Consider the following 19,494-nt stretch of genomic DNA (forward strand, 5'->3'; position numbering starts at 1 on the left):
AGATCTTTTGGCGGGTATGATAAGCAGACGATGCTGAAGATTCCCAAATCAGGCAATTCCCCCGTTCACAGCCTAAAGAGCCCCCCGTGACCCATCTGCTGAGCACGCTGAAGTGCTCAGATTAGTGAAATTAGCTACTCCGCCGTAGCGTTTAATACTGTCCAGACTCGCTATCGGAACCTTCGAGCCCGAACCCAAGGAATTTCCACTTCTATTGCGGGCCAACATAAAAAAAACCTGGGGCGCTCCCAGGGGATCCCAGCATGAAACGGGTCTCGTCTCTTGTTTCTCGTCTCTGTTTTGGGTCAGTGACGAAAGTTGTGAAGTGAGTCGCAGATCTTATACGAGCGTTTGCGCTGCCTTGGAGAGAAGGAAGTCGATCGTTAAAAAAGACGTACGAGTCCTTGTTCTGGGAACAATCTTTCGTTATTTTCCTCCCTTTATTCCATCGATTTCACGAACTTCACAATGCAGCAAATATCTTCATTGCTTTTTCTTCTCGCCACTGCCGCCGCTGCAGACGCTCACTCAATTGGCATCCGAGCTTCCGAATGCAAAGACGTCCACGTCTTCCTCGCAAAGGGAAACAATGAGCCCTACCCAGGTCGACAGGGCAAATTGGCCGAAGCCATTTGCGATGGATACAAGAGCTGCGATTACGAGGACATTCTCTTCAACAACCCCCTAGAAGCCCCCTTCTGCGACTCAGTTACCGAGGGTGTCGTCAACGGCAAGAAGCAGATCACAGCCTACAACAAGAGATGTCCAGACTCCAAACTGGTCGTCAGCGGATACTCGCAGGGCGGACAGGTTGTAGGTGACATTCTCGGTGGTGGAGGAGGTGTTTTCTTCCAGGATTGTGTCGAGGACAAGATTGCGGGCTTGAGCTCCAAGTCAAGACCCGGTAGCAGCAGTAAGTCAAGAAAGCCGTACCCTGCCCAATGCGTTTTCCACTACTACCACCACCACCGTTTTGATCCGTGACGTGACTGACAAAATCCTGTTTTTAGTCGTCGCAGCTATGATATTCGGCGATACTCGACACACAGCGGGACAACCGTACAATGTCCTCACAGGCGCTGACAATAACGGTCTCTTTCCCCGCCCCGCCGATCAGCTTGCCAACTTGGCGAGCTACGGTGATGTCTTGCAGGCGTATTGTGTCAAGACAGATCCTATTTGCGCGCAGGGCAAGGACGTAAAGACACACCTCAACTACTTCGACGTTTTCACGGACGAAGTTGCCGATTGGGTCAAGGAACGCGTCAAGAAGGCTGGTGGTGCTGCTGAGGGAACCGCCGAGTCCAGCTCAACAGCCAAGGCTTCCACGACACAAGAGACAACGATCACAACGACAATGGCATCCGAGACCGAGGCGACAACGATGGTTGTCTCCAAGACCATCGTGTCGGAAGCTGAGGATACTATTTCCACTGCCACAGGCCTGCCCAGCGCAGTGGTGACGTCGTTGGTCGAAGCTGCATCCTCGGCTGGCCAAGCAGCAGCAGCAGGGGCGTCGTCCACATCAACGGACAACGCCGCCGCTCCAACAGGAGCTCCCGTCGTGGGAATAATGATTGGCGTCGCCGCTCTTTTGGCGATCTAGAGATTGGCATTTTTAATATTTAATGACCTCAAGCATTTACACGTGAGACGCACATAGACAGCATTTAGACAAAGAGGAGGAGGAAAATGAAGCCATTCATGTTAGGGGCTTGGTCGGTTTTTTTATGTGGCTTTGAGCGAATAAGCTGCAGCTAATGGACGTAATGGACGTACATGATACTCTCGTTAATATAGAATAATATAGATATACACAGAATTTGTGTAATTATCCATGATAGCGTTGCCCTTAGCCTTTAGTTACTAGAGAGATGGCGGACTACCCGGGACCATTCAGTGATCAAGATCGGACAATGCGATGTCCTTAGAGGCGCCTCCTAAGTCATAAATTATTCGTTTTTCGTAGTATACTAGAATGGTTGGCATTTATTAACGCCATTGGGTTTATGTACAACTATCGGGTAATGAAACATCTTCTATTTAAGTGACAACTGCTTAATTAATTCCTGACTTTTATTAAATCCACTCCCGTAGATTATGTAACTCGGATGACTTCAACCACCCCAAATCTAGGTAACCACAACAACAACCCACGATATTCACCGCCCACTCAGTCAAAAGCCATGTCTCCAACCGTCATCCTCATCCGCCACGCCCAGGCACTGCATAACCTAACTCATAAGTCTTTCCCAATCGGATTCCATGCAATTGGTTACTGACACTCACCACAGGACTACACCATCCCAGACCCCCCGCTTACAGGTGATGGCGAGGCACAATGCGCCAAGCTGCGAGAAAACCTCATTGCAACCTTCTCCAAAGACGTAGAGAAACCCGACGAAATTGCTATCGTCGTGAGTCCCATGCGTCGTACTTTGCAGACAGCCATGCTGTCTCTTAACTGGCTTATCGAGCAAGGTGTGAAAATCGAAGGCAATGCGGACTGGCAAGGTAGTTTTATGTCTATTCACCAAACTGTTACAAATCTTACTTATTACTCGGGTAGAAAACTCGGATAAGGCTTGCGATACAGGAAGTCAAGTATCTTCCGTCGCAAAAGACTTTCCCCAAGTCAACTTCTCTACTGTTGACGCCGTCTGGCCGGACAAGAGATCTCCTGCTGGTCGGCGGTACGCATATACCAAGAAGTCCATCCTCGCTCGTGGAAAACGTGCTTTGGAGGATCTCCACAAGCGACCCGAGAAGTTCGTATTCGTGGTATCCCACTCTGGGTTTCTTAGGTTAGGTGTTACTGGATATTGGTTCTTTAATAGTGACTACCGCGTATTCAACTTCGAGTCCGAGAGGGGCGCTGAGGGTGAGTTGAGAATCACGCAGCAGGAGAGGACTCTTGCCGGTGGTCTGGGACTCTCTTGGAAGGATCCTGTTGCTCTTGGGGGTGATCTACCCGAGGAGGATCCTGAAACTGATCCCAGTGCTGCTTGACGTTCAGCTTGTCGTTGACTTGGCTAGTTTCATATCTGTAGAATGATTTTGATATGTAGATACAACAGCTGTAGTTTCAGGATCTTACGAGCCAAGAATATACTCTCTTTTGCATAATTATATATCTTTCTTTATCTTGAATAGCTATCATACGATCGTGATGTTACAATATTGGTACACGCTATATCCAATGCTGTTCGATTACTCCATCATCTCGACATGAAACTTTGGAAAGCTGACTGGTCGATGACGACGTTACCCACGGCACGCAGCCTTTTTCTTCCCTCCTTTTGTTTCTCCAACAACTTCCTTCTTCGTGACACATCAGCAGCATGGAGCTTGGCGAGCACATCCTTGCGGAACGGCTTAATGGTTTCTCGTGCTACGATGCGGTTACCCGCAGTGGCTTGGATGACAACCTCTGGAATACATGTTAGCACTGATCTCATGGTCCTTCGAAAAGAGGATGAAGGGAATGTGAGTAGGACTCGACTTACCAAAATGTTGTCGGTCAACATGCTCTTTGAACTTGGTCACCCATTGTTTTCCGAGACGATCAACCTGAGATGTATGCACAACCTTACAAATAGCATCAACAGGTTGTCTGTTCACCAGAAGTTGGATCTTGACCAAGCTGCTCTGTTGCCAGCCTGCATCTTCATAGTCCAGTGTAGCATATCCCTTGCTATAGCAATCTGTTAGTGACATTCGAAACGAGGCATGGGGGGAACATACGTGATGCTCTTGAGCTTTCCAAAAAGGTCGTCTACCAGTTGGGCCGTTGGAATATGGTACTGCAGAATAACCTGTGTCGTGTGAAAGAACTCAAGGCTCTTCTGTTCACCACGGTTGGCCTCGCACAACTCAATTACACGGCCTAGGTACTCCTCCGGCATAGTAATGGTAGCTGTTACATAACTGCACACCGGTTAGCATGATTTTCAATGGCCCCAAAATTCACAAAAAGAAACTCACGGCTCAAACAGCTGAGACTGTTTGACTTTCGGATTGCTGGTCTCCGGAAACAGCGCTGGGTTCTGTACAATCTCCTCCGTTCCGTCGGGCCAGATGATTTTGGACGGTACTGTTGGTTCCGTTAGGATGACACTTCGTCCGTGTTCCTGTCTCAAACGATCCTGAAACACAGAGCAGTGCAAGCTCCCCAGAAATCCCAAACGCCAACCCGCCCCGAGTGCCTCGGAGTGGTCCTTCTGCAAAGTCACGCTACGGTCGTTTAGCACCAGCTGATTGATGCTGTCGGCGAGGCGACCATAGTCGCTCTGATCAGTGGGGAATGCAGCGACGAAGACCATAGGTTTGGGCTCTTCGAATCCTGGGTAGGGTTCGACCTGGTCTTCACAGCCGAGGAAGGTGAACGTGTCACCAAGCTTTGCATCTTGAATCCTCTTCATGCCTGGGTTGAAGAAAACGTAGCCGACTTGGCCAGCGCTGAGGCTCTTTTGTGGGATGGCGTGAGGGTATTGGATGCCTACTTGGCCAACAGTGTACTTCATACCCGTACCCATGGAGATGACATTATCGCCAGCTTTGATTGTGCCATCAAAAAGTCTAACCAAGAGTACGACTCCACGGAAGTTGTCGTACCAAGAATCCACCAACATCATCCTCAGTGGCCTTTTCTCATTGCCCACGGGATGAGGTATCCTCTCAATGACAGCAGGCAAAACATCTGGCACGCCCTTGCCTGTCTTAGCGCTTAGTAGAACGGCGCTCTTAGGATCCAACTCGAAGGTATCTTCCATCTGCTGAAGTACACGAGGAACATCAGCCGCAGGCATATCGATCTTGTTCACGACTGGCACCAGCGCAAGATCCTGCGCAAATGCGAGGTGAAAGTTCGACACAGTCTGTGCCTGGATCCCTTGTGATGCATCTACAAGAAGCAGTGCACCGCCACAGCTGGCATATGATCTTGTAACCTCTGCTCTGAAATCGACGTGGCCAGGCGTATCGACCAAGTGAAGCAGGTAATCTTGGCCTTTGTAATTGTGAATCATGGTACATGTCTGTGCCTTGACAGTGATGCCTCGCTCTCGCTCGACATCTAGTTTATCCAAAATTTGTTTGTTCGCGTCGCTCGCCGATATAGTCCCAGTATACTCCAACAATCTATCGCTCAGGGTACTTTTTCCATGATCGATATGCGCAACGATACAAAAGTTTCGGTATCTCTCGATCGGAATTGCAGCGATTCGGGCTTCGAGGTCAGCTGGTGTCGGTTTCGTATTCGAGGAAGCATATGCGCGAAAGGCTGGGACAAGGTGTGGTGCGCTACGCAGCAGTATTCTGTTGTGGCATACGGGCCATGATGGTCTAGCTTGCGAGAGGCATTGCCGACTCCAGGCACGGCCAGCGCTCCAAGCCAGGCTCATCTAGACTTTTCTCGGGCACATTGGGCCAAAAAGGTGGTAGAGAATAGTCGAGCCACTTCAATGGCTGAGAAGTCGTTTGAGTGGAACGAGCTGGTCGGGTAGATGAGGTTGCATACAAAAGATTTGTCCATGATGGACGAAATCCTCGGGCGTAGTGGAGGTACGTACCTGACTACAGCTGCTGCGATTCCCCGCGCTATACCATTCTTAGCCACTGAGAGAAGCTTTGAGATGCTGAACACCCAGTTCTAGCAGATCAGAACTTCGAAAGAAGCAACATACCTGCTGCTTTAGATCATTGTGTGAGTATCATAAATACTTTGCTCCGTATATACAGTCTAGTTCCTTTACCAATTAAATGTTTGGTCGTTGAAGAAATGCATTCCTTTGCCTACATCAAGGCATATGCCATCCATCACATCTTATACATTGAGAACAAACGTGCTTCAAAGTGAAACATATAGATCGCTTGGGTATCGTGCCTTTCCCGACATGCGGAATACATCTAAGTAGTTCGCCGAATAAAAAACGAAGGCACCATTGCCTGCCTGTCCATGCATCATAACTACCGATTCCCAGTCATCCATCTCTTTCATTTCACATCAAGTAAGAACCCATTCACTGCCGCGCTTAAGATATTTGTCGAGCAACAGTCCCAAGTCTGCCAGAACGAATCGGCACACATAAAACCCAAAGAATTCAGCGGCGTGTCTAGTGCAAAGCTCAAGCCCAACTTGGGTCTTATCGGCATGCCGCAATCCGGGGTCTTCTACTTGTCTGGCTATTTGATCTTGACAATGGTCAGTAATTTGTTGAGTCTCGCCAGGAAAAGTGGACGTACCAATAGCTTGGGCTGCATCAAACAGGCGCGCCAATGAGCTCATATACATCGCGTTAGGGCCCGTGAATTGGACCTGTGCCAGATCCCGCTTCGTTGGCCGGTTTGTTGGATTTGGTGTCATTGGTAGACTGGCGAGACTGGGTATCTCCTTATTCGTCTCTGCTCCTCTGCTTGCATATGCGCCGCCAAGTCCGACCGCCGAGTTCTTGGAACGCAAGCGCCGCCATGAAAACGACGATTTCCCAGAAACGCTGGCCGAACGTGGCACACCCGTGGTCGTATCGCCATCACCGGTAGATGCGTCCTTGAAAAGAGTTCCCGATCCCTGCACACCCACTTCATTGCCAAGCTTGCGGGTCAACGCCGTCTGAACCTGTTCTAAGATGCCTTCCAGGGACTGCATCTCTTCCAGAACGGCATCAGCATCATAGGTATCCACTCTGGCAATTTTAAGCAAAGCAGCTGTAAGGAAATCGCAATTGGCCACCTTATCCTCAATATTCTTCAGCTTCACTCCTTTCACTCTCCAAACATCCCGGGAGACGAAAAGTTTGCTACTGATGTAGCCACCCTTTGGATGAGCGAGGGTTTGGTAAAGGCACCGCATCAGCCAGAACGGCCGCAGCATGAAATCGGTAGGACATGGTTCCAAGGGAGCAGGAGCATCCGGATAAAGGGGATTAGGTGAGCCTGGGCTTGTCGGAGAGTGGAAGAAGTCGTCAAAGAGAGAAAGCCCGGCTGCGTTCGTTTCTGATCGTTCGCGAAAGGAGGCTGCCAGAGGCGTAGGCAGTGCCGGAACCGATGGTGCATTAAGAGATCCAAAAGGATTGCTTCCAGGAGTTCCAGGAGACATATCTGAGCTCTCTTCGAGATGCGTTAAAGACATATTGCGGCTTTTCATACTTCTCAGGCTGGATGACGAGAAGTTCTTCCTCAGTTTGCGTGTATTTGGCGAGCCAGTAACATCATCGTCGCCCTTTTCTGAGCCTAGGTGGCCATATGGTGATGCTGTGGGTCTAGCTGCCGTTGTATCTGTTGGACTGGCCTCGAATAACGGAGGCGAAGATGGCCTATAAGTTGTACCCGTCGCTTTCGCATCGATGTCTGTTTGAGTATCCGATCCCTGGATACCAGCCTGAGCCGATTTGGTCTGTCCTGAATCACCAGCATGCTGAATAGGAAGAGCGAGCTTAGATGTCTCAATTTTAAGCTGTTTCGGATTCTGTCCTGATAGTCTCCTATTGCGCACGCTTTGCGCGGACGACCCTGGTCGTTGGGGTAATTCGGGAAGAGATCCTGTTGGAGGAGGCGCAGCCGGGCCCTGTGCGATATTCGTGAAAGGAGGTGGTAGTTCTGTGACAGTTGACAGTGAAGTAGCTCCTGTCGGAGGATTTGAGCCCTGTGAACTATGCCAGGTACGTGAAGTCACGCCACTAGAGTCGGATTCCCTTGGAGGTGCAGGGCGATGTCTGTACGACTCAAGACCATAGTCTCGAGCAATCTCGTCCAGGATTCTCTCTTCCTCATCTGAAGAGTTGTCGTTATAAAAGTCGTTAGTTTCCTCATACTCAGTGTAAGAGGGCTGATATTGCTGTTGAGCTCGTGAGTCTCTCTCCATATCATAAAGCTCCTGCTCTGTTTCCCGAACTCGTTGGCGAGCCAGTTCAACTCTGCGCATGGCATTGGCTACCACGTCCTCTCCTCCCTCCGTTGGCATCATTTGTCCATTATCCGTTGGACTCATCGGCTCGTATCCGTCGTTATATGCCGCTTCAATGGCTGCATCTAATGCGGTATCAAATTCGGCCTCAGTCTCCCCGCTAACATTTCGAATATGTTTCCTTCTGAAACCAAGTGACGAAGTTCGTGAGTGAACGGAAGATGAAGTTGACCCTCCTGATTCGTCGATGGGATCTAGCCAAGAGTTCATGCTGTCGTCGCGGAAATGTGTGTGTGGCACGCTGCGTTCGGGCATTGAGTCAACCAGTTGATCATGATGCATGGAAAAGTCAGATCGTATGGGCTCGTTCATGTCGTCGACTTCAGGTTTGAATGGCGATGGAGCGCGCCTCGGAGATAAAGGGGCTGGCATATACGGGTCTGCAGATCGCTGTGGGAGTAGATGTTCAGGAGTTCGGAGGCGCACAGGTGATCGCGAGAAGGACGATTGGAGGAGACCTGGCTCGGGGGTAAGAGTTGTAACAATAGGCTTCGGTTTGTTTTGCACGCTTCGTCTCTTAGAACTAGCATCTTCATCTCGGGGCGGGGAGTTGACCACTCGGGGTTGCGGACTATGGTTGTTTATTCTCGTTGAAGTCGCAGTCGCGGTGTCAAAGACAGTGGCTTCGTCGGGGTCATCGTCATCGTCGTCTAACTGTAACATAGATTCGGTCTCGGAGCGCTGAGCTAGACTTTCGGGTCGGGCTGGCAGAGCTTTGGTTTCTTCTTCTTGCCAAGGGGCCATCTGGTCCAATTCGTCGATTCGGCTGGTGTAAGTGCGTCGCTAAAGTATAATGTCAGTTATCGTGCTTTGTTTCTCTGGGTAGCATCCCTACAATTGCTTCAAGCTTGCGCTTATCCTCATCGGCGGTCGTCTTTTGCAATACTTGCTGCAGGAGATCACAGGCTTCTGCATAGGCTTCCCGTGCCCCCTTAAAGTTTTGTGCATTATCCAACTGTACCGCTGTATTTGCCTTTTGTAACGCACGGTGTAGCATAGCCTTTTGTGACGGCGGTTTGGATCCGCGTCCTTTGTCTGTACTCCCTTTACCAGATCGATTCCTGGAATGACCTCTTTGAGGCGGGTATGCCTCTTGATCCTTGTCGTAAGGCATGTTGGGTCTGTAAGTAGCCATTGAACGCCCGCTCGCTGGTGTAGATGTCGTGGACTGGGCTGGAGAGTCCGGTGTGTTGGAACGCTTCAGGGACTGTCCCTCCTGGTGAGCGACGGTCGATCGCCCAGGTTTACCCAAACCAGAGCCAGGGCCAGCCCCTTCAGTTTTAATATTGAGAAAATCGTCTAAACCTTGGGGTGGCTCCAAGGGCGATAATGCGACAATCAACGGTAGAGATTGTGGCAATTGACTTCGCTCTTCTCGGGGATTCGATATAAAACCGTCAACGTTGGAAACGGAGGAGACGTTGCGGCGGTGCTTTTGGAGTTTCCTAGGCGATGGTTTGGAAGGCGGTGGAGAGTTGTCAATGAAAGTGGTCGCATCGATACTGGGGCGGCCACCAATTCGCGGATGATTAACGTGGGGAGGTAGCGCCGAAATACGACTGAAATTCGGCGATACAGTCGAAGAGGGCAGGCGATTTAATAACCACGAACTGTCGGCAGCGTTGTGTGGGACTCTGTGCCCAGGAGTAGTGGGAGATAAGCGATCGGAACTCTCGAAAGCCCCAGGTCTTGGTGAAGGCTCAATATGGGGCGGTGGGAGAAGTGAAGAAGTTCGAGGAAGCCGGGGTCCCGGGGGCTTGTGATGATGATAGGCGTTTAGAGATGGTGAATTCGCAGATCTCGACGGGTCGCGATAGTAGTGATTATTAGGCCCAGAATTAGTCGGTACGGAAGCGGGTTTATTAGAGGTTGTGTACGCATGTATAGCCCAAGGCGGCGAGACAGCAACTGCAACTGCAGCTGGAGGAGAATTAGATGACAACGACGCGCTCGGACGGTAATGGTCGTGGATTTTAGAGGATGAGATCTGACCGTCGTGCATCTCTTTGACTTCAAGCCAAACCAATCCGGCGATGCTACTGGATCCGAACCAAAAGCCAACAATTTCCCCCTTTCCCTTGTACACCAGTCCTGGCGATTTTAGGGGACTGCTAAGGGTAGTGGAGGTTGGGTTAGTGGAAGCCTGGGCCCTTTCCACTGGGCGGAACAGCACAGTTCAAGTGCCAACTCGTGGGTTCTGCGGTGCGTTCGTGGAGAAAAGGCCCGCGAGCTAATGGGATGGAGCGAGGTCCGCTTCCGGCGCGATTGGTATTCAGGTACGGATACTGTACTGGACAATGCACGGGACAGTTGTAGGATGTAAATGCGTATGGGTGCAAAATGGCATTCTCATTTCGGTGTCCTTTGGTCGGTATTCGTAGTCATTGAAGCCGTGGCTGAGTCAAGCAAGGGATGTAGAAGCCAGGTTGAAGCATTAAAGAACTCAAGTCGGTTCCAGAAACAGATCAGTCACCCCATAGCAGCAAACTTAACATATTTACATAAGTAGGTCGATAAACCAAACTTACTTATCCATGTCAGGGGAGAAGCCGCACCTGCATCTCGAGTTCTGGTTGGTGGTTTGAGGCATCGGTACCTAGGGATTGCGTTCCTGCTGTCTCCAATTTGTGACAGCCTAAAGAGTGACCGGCACTTGCCCTGTGCGCCTGCTTTCCCCGGCGCTTCGGCCAATATTTCCACAGTATCAGCTGATGGCAGTTCGAGTCTTCGAGCAGTCGCCAGGGTATCAGAGGAATTGACCGGCGAGAGCGATGAAATAATTCGGTCACTTTATCCAGGCTTAGACTGGTCTTTGGGCTAATATACTCTGGCGACCTAAAACTAATAGGACAATTCTTCTGCTACCGAAGTTAGCAGGTACCTAGGTAGGTAGGTAGGCAGTTCGCGTCCTAAGCGATGTTACTGTGCGGTACTCCAAAGCTCCATGTCTCCACGCTGTCTCGTTTCAGTTCTAGCTTGTGGGTAGCCTTATGTAATGCCTGCAACAAACATCAAACATTCATCATAACCAGTTTGAGCAGCGCGTCGCTTCAAGGTATCGCCAGTCGCGAAGAAAGAATTTGGGTATCAAAAGTTGGAAACAACAATTTTGACCTCTCATTCGTTCAATCCACCGACTACTGCCATGGCTAGTGTCGATGATATCTTCAAGGTCAGTTTGTTGTTTACGTTTGCCCTGCAATTTCAATTTCTAACAAGCTTCTAGAGCTCCGGCATCTCAGGAAAGCGCAAGCTTGATCCTATTCGAGATCCAAGTAAGTTTGCCAAACCTCGATCGCAAAGCGATGTGTTACTTATACGGCCCAAGATGAAATTTATAAATCCGCAAAATTTAACACTAGCGACTCAAATCGCCATGCTCAAGTCAACGATGCGCAAGACGAAGATGAAGATATGGAAGCTGGCCCAGCACCTCCTCCCACCGAAGACGACGATTTCGGCCCCGAGCTGCCTCCTGACGACGACGAAGGCCGCTTCTTCGGTGGTGGTATCACGAAACAAGAATCAGAGATCCTCGACTACGTAGACGAAGCTGACGGCGGCAATGCGCCCGAAAAGATTGACGCAGCTTGGTTGCGGAAAACCGCTCTCAATTTCGAGAAGCGTATCAACAAGAACGCCGAGCTTCGCGCCAAATTCGAAGACGACCCCCCAAAGTTTATTAGCAGCGAAGCCGATCTTGATGCTGATATCAAAGGCCTTTCTCTTCTCTCCGAACACCCTGAACTATACCCAGAATTCGTCAAGACAGGATGTGTCGCCAGTCTAGTCAGCCTTTTGGCGCATGAGAACACCGACATTGCCATCGACGCTATCGAGATTATGGGCGAGTTGACCGACGAGGACGTTTCTGCAGAGGAAGAACAGTGGAACGGCTTGGTAGATGCCATGATGGACGCTGACCTTCTGGGCCTTCTTGTCTCCAACTTCTCTCGCCTGAACGAAGACGACGAATCGGATCGCAATGGTATTTACCATGCTTTAGGAGTGATTGAAAACTTGTGTTCTCGACAATCAGTCGCTGAACGCGTGGGTGAGGACGAGAAGCTTCTACAGTGGCTCCTCCGGCGCATTCAACGAAAGGAGGACCTTGTCACTCAGAACAAGCAATATGCTGCAGAGATTCTGGCAATTCTGTCTCAAATTTCTACCGTCAACCGAACTCAATTAATACGCCTTGACGCAGTGGATATCCTTCTTCAGCTCGCAGCCCCCTACCGAAGACGCGATCCAGACAAGGGCGGCGAGGAGGAGGAGTATATGGAGAACATATTTGCCTGTCTAACTTGCTTGGCAGACGAAGCTGCCGGAAAGACAAAGTTCATCGAGGCTGAGGGTGTAGAACTCTGTCTCATTATGCTCAAAGAGGGGAAGAAGAGCAAGCAACCTGCTCTTCGGCTCATCAACCACGCCGCAGGCGGCAACTCTGGCGTCGAAGTCTGTCAAAAGATCGTTGAGGCCGGTGGACTCAAGTCACTCTTTACTCTCTTCATGAAGACTCAGGACCACCGACTAGCAGAGCATCTTGTGGAGATATTCGCTTCGATGCTGCGTCTCTTGCCCGCCAATTCGGCAGAAAGGATACGAACACTAGCAAAGTTCGTGGAGAAGGATTACGAGAAGATCACAAAGCTCATCAAGTTTCGCCGGGATTATGTTGCTAGGCTTTCTTTGGTAGAGCAGCAAAATGATGCCGAGAAGGCCGTTACTTCAGCAGATGATAGGGAAACAGCTGAGCTGGAATGGTTGTCTCGAAGAATCGATGCTGGTCTCTTTACACTACAGACGATTGATACGGTTTTGGCTTGGTTGGTAGCAGAAGACACCGGCGCATCACGCAAGGTCAAGCAAGTGCTTGCCGAGCGAGACGAAAAGGTTTCAGCAATTGGGCGTACATTAAAGGAGCAGTTGGATGCTCTGGACACAACAGAGGAGAACCAGGATCTGAGGGACATGTTGAGTACTCTAGTCGAGTTTGTTCAGTAAACTTAATAATCAAAAAGGCGTCCAGCGGACGAAACGCCGCAGGGTGACCAGTATAGAACGCATGGCCTTGCTCTCTTGTAACAAATCCTCCTCGTACCTAATCTATCGTCTTCCGAAGTGTAGAGCGAACGCCCTTTATTATTAACATCGTGACACCGTCGGGGGCACAGCTCAGGACGACTTGGTAGGGGCGACAGGGTTGACGTCGAAAACAGCGCTGAGGAGGTTCTTAATGACCTGAGCCTGACCCTTCTTTCCAGCCTCCTGGATGCCCTTGATTTGAGTGTCGGCTTCCTTGTTGGCTTCAGCCTCGGCCTGCTCGTTGCCCTTGCTGTGCTAGACAGACGTCAGCGACTTGGTAATTTGAACAACCAAGAGTATCATACCTCGGCCTCGAACTTCTTATATTCGTCCTCCTTCTGGGCCTTGTAGTTGGCTATCTCTTGCTTGGCTTCATCGCGAGCTTCCCTGACGCGCTTGGTGCGGTCTATCGTTCGGAGTTAGACGGACAGATCATCGGGTCGAAAAGGAAATGGCGCTTACATTCTCGGGCTGTGCATCATCAAGTTAGCGATCTAAACAAGGCGGGGAGTAGTTGAGTTATCGAACTCACCCTTTTGAACAATCTTGGAAGCATCTTGCTCAGCCTAAATGACGCTAATTAGCTACGATATCGTATGGAGCACCAGCGCAAGGCAGATCCTACTCTGAGAAGCTCCTGGATGCCGGCCGAGTTCTGGGCAGACTGTAGAAGCGGGTTAGCCAACATCATTCGCTCATGGTCGCGATGCAGCTAACCATGATGTCGTGTTATGTAAAAGGCGTGGCGTTATAGCGATCTTCAGTCGTGTGAGAAAGACGTGGGACTAGGTTCGAGGACCGGGTCGTGATGCGATGGTAAAGTATCGATGAATGGAGTTGAAGATGGAGTTGCGAATGGCTGCAAGGCAAGGCAAGGTACGGTACCTAGCAGTTGACGGCGGATTACGTCTGAGCTTGGGCAGGTGCTGTTGGAGCCAGCTGATTCGCAGGTCCCGCTAGGTACCTTTGGGTCGGTGGGCTCTCCTTCAGTGGAAGCTGTTGCGCTTAGCGCGTGTCGGAGCCGCGTTCCAGCCGCCATGCGTCTTCACGTCATGGCGTGATAGGTCCCTTCTTTTCGCATTTGGATCATTCTCTTTCTGTCTGTATATTGTTCCGTACCAATTATCGAGTTGCGAAAGCCCCCGACCACTTACAGAACAACCTAGGATCGGAGTAACCGAATAATTGCATCGATCATCGACAAACTATCGAAGGCTGACCCGAAACACCGACACAATGTCTCGAGCATCTAAGCTCACTCTGCTGGGCACTTCGCTGGGCACAGTCGGCATAGTCTTTGCTGTGCACTTCCAACAAAAGTTCGAGCGGGAGGTACGTCGATCTTACACACCAGCCAGCTCCTACAATATACCCCAAACACCATGTAGCTGTGAGGCTAATTCTGATTTATCAGGCCATGCACGAAGGCGTTGTCCGCGATATGGAACAGCAGAGAATCAAGCGAGAAAGACAATTGGACTTCGATTTGCAAAAACAACTGGAGGCAGAGTACAAGCGGGAGCAGACAGTGCACGACTCGATAGCAGCAGCGGAGAAAAGTCTTCCAAATCGATAGCACCACGGCGAACGTCAAGAAATAAATGTATCATTACTATACGCTCCTCTCAAAGCCACAAGATACCTACCATGGTCACAATTCAAATTTGGTTGCATCAACGCGTTTCATTGTTTTTACTATCCTGACCCTGATGATATACTAACTCTGGACATGAATCCCCTCTCTACATTACAAAGCGTTATTAGGTTGCGCTGGCAGGCTTCCTATGTCTGCCAGGGTCACCATTCGAGGCTTGTTTTGATATATCTCCTCTTTTTGCCTCTTCTGTCTTTTCAATTTTTCATGCCATCGATATTTAACGAATTGAAACTCCGGATCGGTTGGTAAACATTCTGGCGGCAATGTTCATGGCCTGTAACTCCTGGAAGAGCAGCTTGGCGGCGTAAGGAATGTGGATCTGCGCGATCTTGGTCTTGTTCTTGCAAGGTCGGCACTCGAACGACTGCTTGGAAAGGTTGCTGGAATATATGTTAGCGGTTATTCATTGTCATGGGAGTAGTAAACTTACGCAATCGGTGTCATGAGTCCACAAATCTCACAGACATGGACTCGGAAGGCATCAGACACCTCAAACAAACGTTCCTTCAAGAAGGCAGCAGCACCATGAGCAATCATGCAATCACGTTCCATTTCTCCGAATCGAAGACCACCATCTCGAGCACGACCTTCGACAGGCTGTCGGGTCATAATCTGGACGGGACCACGTGCACGAGCGTGAATCTTGTCGTCCACCATGTGACGAAGTCGCTGGTAGTATGTAGGTCCAAAGAAGACCTGGGCGCGGAGCTTACGTCCAGTGTGTCCATTGTACATAACCTCGAAGCCTCGAGACTGGTAGCCGTGCTTTCTCAGAAGTTCCGACACGGAATCGACGGTGACATCGGTGAAGGGCGTCGCATCACCCTCCATACCCTCAAGCGTTGAGACTTTACTTAGCAGACACTCAATCAAATGGGCAATTGTCATTCGAGATGGAATGGCGTGAGGGTTGATAATAATATCGGGAGTCAGACCCTCTCTGCTGAAGGGCATATCCTCCTGTCGGTAAGTTACACCGATTGTACCCTTTTGACCGTGACGAGAAGCAAACTTGTCACCAATCTGGGGAATCTTGGTTGTTCGTACTCGGACCTTGACGTATTTGACATTGTCGGCGTTGACGGTCAAGATGACTTGATCAACAATACCGTTCTCCGTACTTCGCAGAGGTGTAGAGATATCACGGCGCTGGTGTGACTGAGTTCTGGTACCGAGATCTTGATTCTCCTGATCGATAGGAGCAGTCTTGCCAATGATGATATCTTCACCTGACACTCGCACACCAGGAGCCACGATACCATCCTCGTCGAGCTTGTCGTATGTTCCATGCTTCATTCGGAGCGTCGTTTGTTGGAAGGGCTTCTCGAAGATTTCCGTGTAGTTTAGACCGACCTTCTTCTCCTGATCCGAGTATGATCGGAAGAAGAGACTGCGGAACAGGCCTCGATCAATACTGCTCTGGTTCATAATGACGGAATCTTCCTGGTTGTATCCTGAATAACAAGCAATAGCAACAATGGCGTTTTGACCGGCTGGCAATTCACGGAATTTGAGGAACTCCATGGATCGGGTGGTGGCGAGAGGCTTTTGCGGATAGTAGAGAATATTGGCCATAGTATCCATACGTCGAGAGTAATTTGTCAAGAAGAAACCCATAGCTTGTTTACCCATAGCAGATTGGTAAGTGTTACGAGGAGACTGTAAATCGTTAGATAGGCTTAACTTGATCGAGGATGGGGATACATACCTGGTTGTGATCGGGGAAGGGAATAATACTGGCACAAATACCCAGAATCATACTGGGATGAATCTCACAGTGTGTGTACATGTGAGTTGTAGGGTTGACCTTAGTCTTCAGACGCTTGTTGCGTTCTTCCTCTTGCTCTCTCTTCTCTGCTTCTTGCTTGGCCCGCTTCTCTTCCTCTGTAAGATTAACCTCGTCCTGCTTCTGTTCACGATAGATTTCGAGATCTTCAGGCGTCATGCAAATCATTGCGGTTTCTTCTTCCTCGGCGTCGAGATACTCCACAGCTCCAGAGCGAATCAGGCCCTCCCATCCAATCTTCTCAGATGGATCAGCAGGTGGCTCTGCTTGCTCCTGGGCAATCTTGTTCACGAGCTCCTTTGTCAATACTAGCTGTCCCTTATTGATGCCGGTTTCGTAATCATCCTCTTGCTGCACTGTGAAGACTGGTCTCATGACTCGGCCTGCATCAGAGAAAATCTTGAATTCACGGTCACGGATGTCACGAACAAGGGAAACTTCGAACTGGACATAAGATTTTCGTCGTGTGTCCAGGACGGAGTTCACCAAGTGCCTGGGATCAGGGTGGACGCCGACCCAACTTCCGTTGACGAAAACCTTGGTTGCGTGAGGATATCTTGTTGGTTCGTATTCTTCAACAACTTCCATACCTCTGTTGATCATGAACTCGATCAAAGGCTCGGCTGGTGAACCCACACTCACGTAGCACATCAGCGACAAGTTCTTGACCAGACCACAAGCCTGACCTTCAGGTGTCTCGGCAGGGCACACCAAGCCCCAGTGAGTGTTGTGCAGCTGTCGAGGCTTCGCAAGCTTACCATCACGACCAATAGGCGTGTTGGTACGTCGTAAATGTGAAAGAGTGGAAGCAAATGTATATCTGTTCAACACCTGAGAGACACCAGCTGTGGAGCTTGCAGCCTTCTTTTGATCTCCCCAGTTACCAGTAGCCAGGGAGTACTTGAGACCGTTGGACAGGGTTCCTGGCTTGATGGCAACGTTCAGATTGAAATGTCGGTTGGACTCAACGCAACGCTTGAGGTAGTTGGAAAGCTCAGTGTTCATTCGCCTTATGATACCACGGAAGAGCTTGGCCAACAGGGGACCAGCAAGATCAAGTCGCTTCTTTCCAAAGTGATCACGGTCATCGGGCTCACGACGGCCGAGCGCGCACTGAAGAAGCTTGTGCACCATATAACCCAGGAAGAAAGCCTTGCGGGTCTCGCTACCCTCTGATTGGGAGATATGGGGTAGTGTCTCCTTCTGGAGAATGTCCTTTGCGACACGAACACGCTTCTCACGTCCGAGACTGGCCTGATCTCGGTTTCCACGCTTTCCGATGAAATCGAGAGCAACTTCTCTGTCCTGGACACAGAAGGCTTCCTCGATACAAGGGCGAAGCATTTCCAACATTTGACTGTCGTTTCTGTCATAGCAAATGTGGTTGAGAATATCCTCATCAGAAACAACACCCAAAGCTCGGAAGACGATGGCAACGGGGAGATCGGCCTTGACGAATGGTAGAGTAGTCTGGATAGTTTGACCAAAGCCACCACGAGCAGAGTCTCCCTTACCATACAGCTTCATCATAAGACTGGAGATAAGACGTGAGCCCTTCTCGAGGGCACTTCGAATCTCAGCAGTGTAGGTGAAAGGGCTAGGCTGGGCTTTCTTGAAAACCTGGACGATATTGGCGGCAGAACGTTCCTGGGCGATCAGGACCTTTTCACTGCCGTTGATAACGAAGTAACCACCTTGATCGTAAGGACACTCGTTAAGCGTAAACAGTTCCTCGTCCGAGTGCCTACTCAGGTGGCAAATCCTGGATTTGACCATGATAGGCATCTTACCCACAAACACCATGTCTGATTGATCATCCCCACCCTTCATACTTTCACCACTCTCCTCAACCTCCCAAACGAGCTTGGTAGGATGAATTCCGGTTCGCCTATACTCCACCTGCTGCTCTTCGTCCATCTCATTAAGAGGGATCTCCTTGTCGATGGCAATGGACACCTTCTTATCAATCTTGAGGTAAGTCGGTGAAGCATAGGTCAGGTTTCGGTCACGACACTCGTAAGGCAGAAGTGAAGTAACGGTACCGTCCGTCTCGCTGATAGACGGACGGGAAACTAAGACACTGCCAAACTTGATCTCATATCGGCGAAGTGCGATCGAGACTCCAGGGGGCGAAGGCGGATTGTGCTGATCGAGAGAGATGTTGGCGTATTCGTTGACAAGATCCTGGACAGTAGTTTGTGTGAACTCATCAAAAGAGTCGGTCTGCTGCGATGCAAGACCCTTTGTCTCAAAGAAAGACGAGATCACAGTCCAGCAATCCTCGGGGGTGATACCCTCTTCGTAGCCATAATCGTAGTCGGAGTCGTTCTCGTAAGAATCGTCCATGATGTCGGTTTGAATCGCTGCAGTTTATATAATGGGGTATCCGGTTTGTATTAGGTGTTGCGACAAGGAATTGTTGATCGAGTCGATAAAGATGCGCCGGTAGGCAGCTGCGTCGAAAGTTATTCAGCGAAGGACAAAGGAGCTAGAACAGCGAAGGCAGGGCGGTCAGTTTCGGACCTGGCACCTGAAGCACCCCGTGAGCATCTGCCGATAGATTGGGCAGATCAACAACAATCTCTAGCCAGGAGATGAGGTGAGGTTGGGGTATGCGCAAGGTGCGAGTAGGGGTGGAGAGGTGATGAATTTGTTAGACAATGAATCTTAACTTAGCATTCAGGAGCCTGAGGTTAAGGCGACGAGACGCGACAGAAATGCACTAATCTTGATAGCGTTAGTGTGTCGTTCATTCCGCCACGCTGATGAATAATCCAAGTGCGGCGGTGCTTGTGGCACTTGAAAGTTTAGAAGCTTTGACTAACATCCTGAGGCAGAAACTTTGTAGGCTCATTAGCATCCCAGTCCATTAAATTTCTCTGTGCTGCATCCACGACCCATGTGCAAATCAGCTCATATTCCCTCGAGCATCACATAATCTTTGATGCAGGTGCGTGGCGACGTGCTTACTGTGTGAGGAAATAAGATAGGGGGAAGCCT

General features: G+C 50.0%; 7 protein-coding genes across 7 annotated transcripts; 4 read left to right on the top strand and 3 right to left on the bottom strand.

The window, feature by feature from the left end:
- Positions 1-49: 49 nt before the first annotated feature.
- Positions 50-1,915, top strand: B0J16DRAFT_335029 (Alpha/Beta hydrolase protein). Its single transcript, XM_046127023.1, has 2 exons — positions 50-913; positions 1,011-1,915. Exons 1-2 carry the CDS (start codon positions 469-471, stop codon positions 1,604-1,606), a joined length of 1,041 nt encoding a protein of 346 aa, XP_045987248.1. The 5' UTR covers positions 50-468; the 3' UTR covers positions 1,607-1,915.
- A 114-nt stretch (positions 1,916-2,029) lies between these two features.
- B0J16DRAFT_335030 (uncharacterized protein) lies at positions 2,030-2,590 on the top strand. The gene is made up of 2 exons (XM_046127024.1): positions 2,030-2,238; positions 2,290-2,590. The coding sequence occupies exons 1-2, from the start codon at positions 2,112-2,114 to the stop codon at positions 2,580-2,582; spliced, it is 420 nt and encodes a 139-aa protein (XP_045987249.1). The 5' UTR covers positions 2,030-2,111; the 3' UTR covers positions 2,583-2,590.
- Positions 2,591-2,600: 10 nt separating this feature from the next.
- B0J16DRAFT_361410 (uncharacterized protein) lies at positions 2,601-10,392 on the bottom strand (the record flags this gene model as incomplete). The annotated part of the gene is made up of 9 exons (XM_046129747.1): positions 8,799-10,392; positions 6,244-8,746; positions 6,086-6,192; positions 3,985-5,402; positions 3,745-3,927; positions 3,507-3,694; positions 3,269-3,430; positions 2,845-2,947; positions 2,601-2,799 (listed from the first exon to the last, which is right to left on the bottom strand). The coding sequence occupies exons 1-9, from the start codon at positions 9,963-9,965 to the stop codon at positions 2,601-2,603; spliced, it is 6,030 nt and encodes a 2,009-aa protein (XP_045987250.1). The 5' UTR covers positions 9,966-10,392.
- A 396-nt stretch (positions 10,393-10,788) lies between these two features.
- On the top strand, positions 10,789-12,970 carry B0J16DRAFT_300995 (Catenin-beta-like protein; the record flags this gene model as incomplete). Its single annotated transcript, XM_046124577.1, has 3 exons — positions 10,789-11,135; positions 11,190-11,238; positions 11,292-12,970. The coding sequence occupies exons 1-3, from the start codon at positions 11,109-11,111 to the stop codon at positions 12,968-12,970; spliced, it is 1,755 nt and encodes a 584-aa protein (XP_045987251.1). The 5' UTR covers positions 10,789-11,108.
- On the bottom strand, positions 12,939-14,022 carry B0J16DRAFT_335036 (H+-ATPase G subunit-domain-containing protein). Its single transcript, XM_046127025.1, has 6 exons — positions 13,769-14,022; positions 13,677-13,715; positions 13,584-13,617; positions 13,514-13,522; positions 13,357-13,457; positions 12,939-13,306 (listed from the first exon to the last, which is right to left on the bottom strand). The coding sequence occupies exons 1-6, from the start codon at positions 13,769-13,771 to the stop codon at positions 13,142-13,144; spliced, it is 351 nt and encodes a 116-aa protein (XP_045987252.1). The 5' UTR covers positions 13,772-14,022; the 3' UTR covers positions 12,939-13,141.
- A 265-nt stretch (positions 14,023-14,287) lies between these two features.
- Positions 14,288-14,627, top strand: B0J16DRAFT_381227 (uncharacterized protein; the record flags this gene model as incomplete). Its single annotated transcript, XM_046131138.1, has 2 exons — positions 14,288-14,383; positions 14,466-14,627. The coding sequence occupies 2 exons, from the start codon at positions 14,288-14,290 to the stop codon at positions 14,625-14,627; spliced, it is 258 nt and encodes an 85-aa protein (XP_045987253.1).
- Positions 14,628-15,065: 438 nt separating this feature from the next.
- On the bottom strand, positions 15,066-19,172 carry B0J16DRAFT_335038 (uncharacterized protein). Its single transcript, XM_046127026.1, has 2 exons — positions 16,417-19,172; positions 15,066-16,367 (listed from the first exon to the last, which is right to left on the bottom strand). The coding sequence occupies exons 1-2, from the start codon at positions 18,838-18,840 to the stop codon at positions 15,135-15,137; spliced, it is 3,657 nt and encodes a 1,218-aa protein (XP_045987254.1). The 5' UTR covers positions 18,841-19,172; the 3' UTR covers positions 15,066-15,134.
- Positions 19,173-19,494: the final 322 nt, after the last annotated feature.

This window comes from Fusarium flagelliforme, assembly GCF_020744385.1.
Source record: "Fusarium flagelliforme strain FIESC 12 MPI-CAGE-AA-0113 chromosome Unknown B0J16scaffold_2, whole genome shotgun sequence".
NCBI classification, from domain to species: Eukaryota; Fungi; Ascomycota; class Sordariomycetes; order Hypocreales; family Nectriaceae; genus Fusarium; species Fusarium flagelliforme.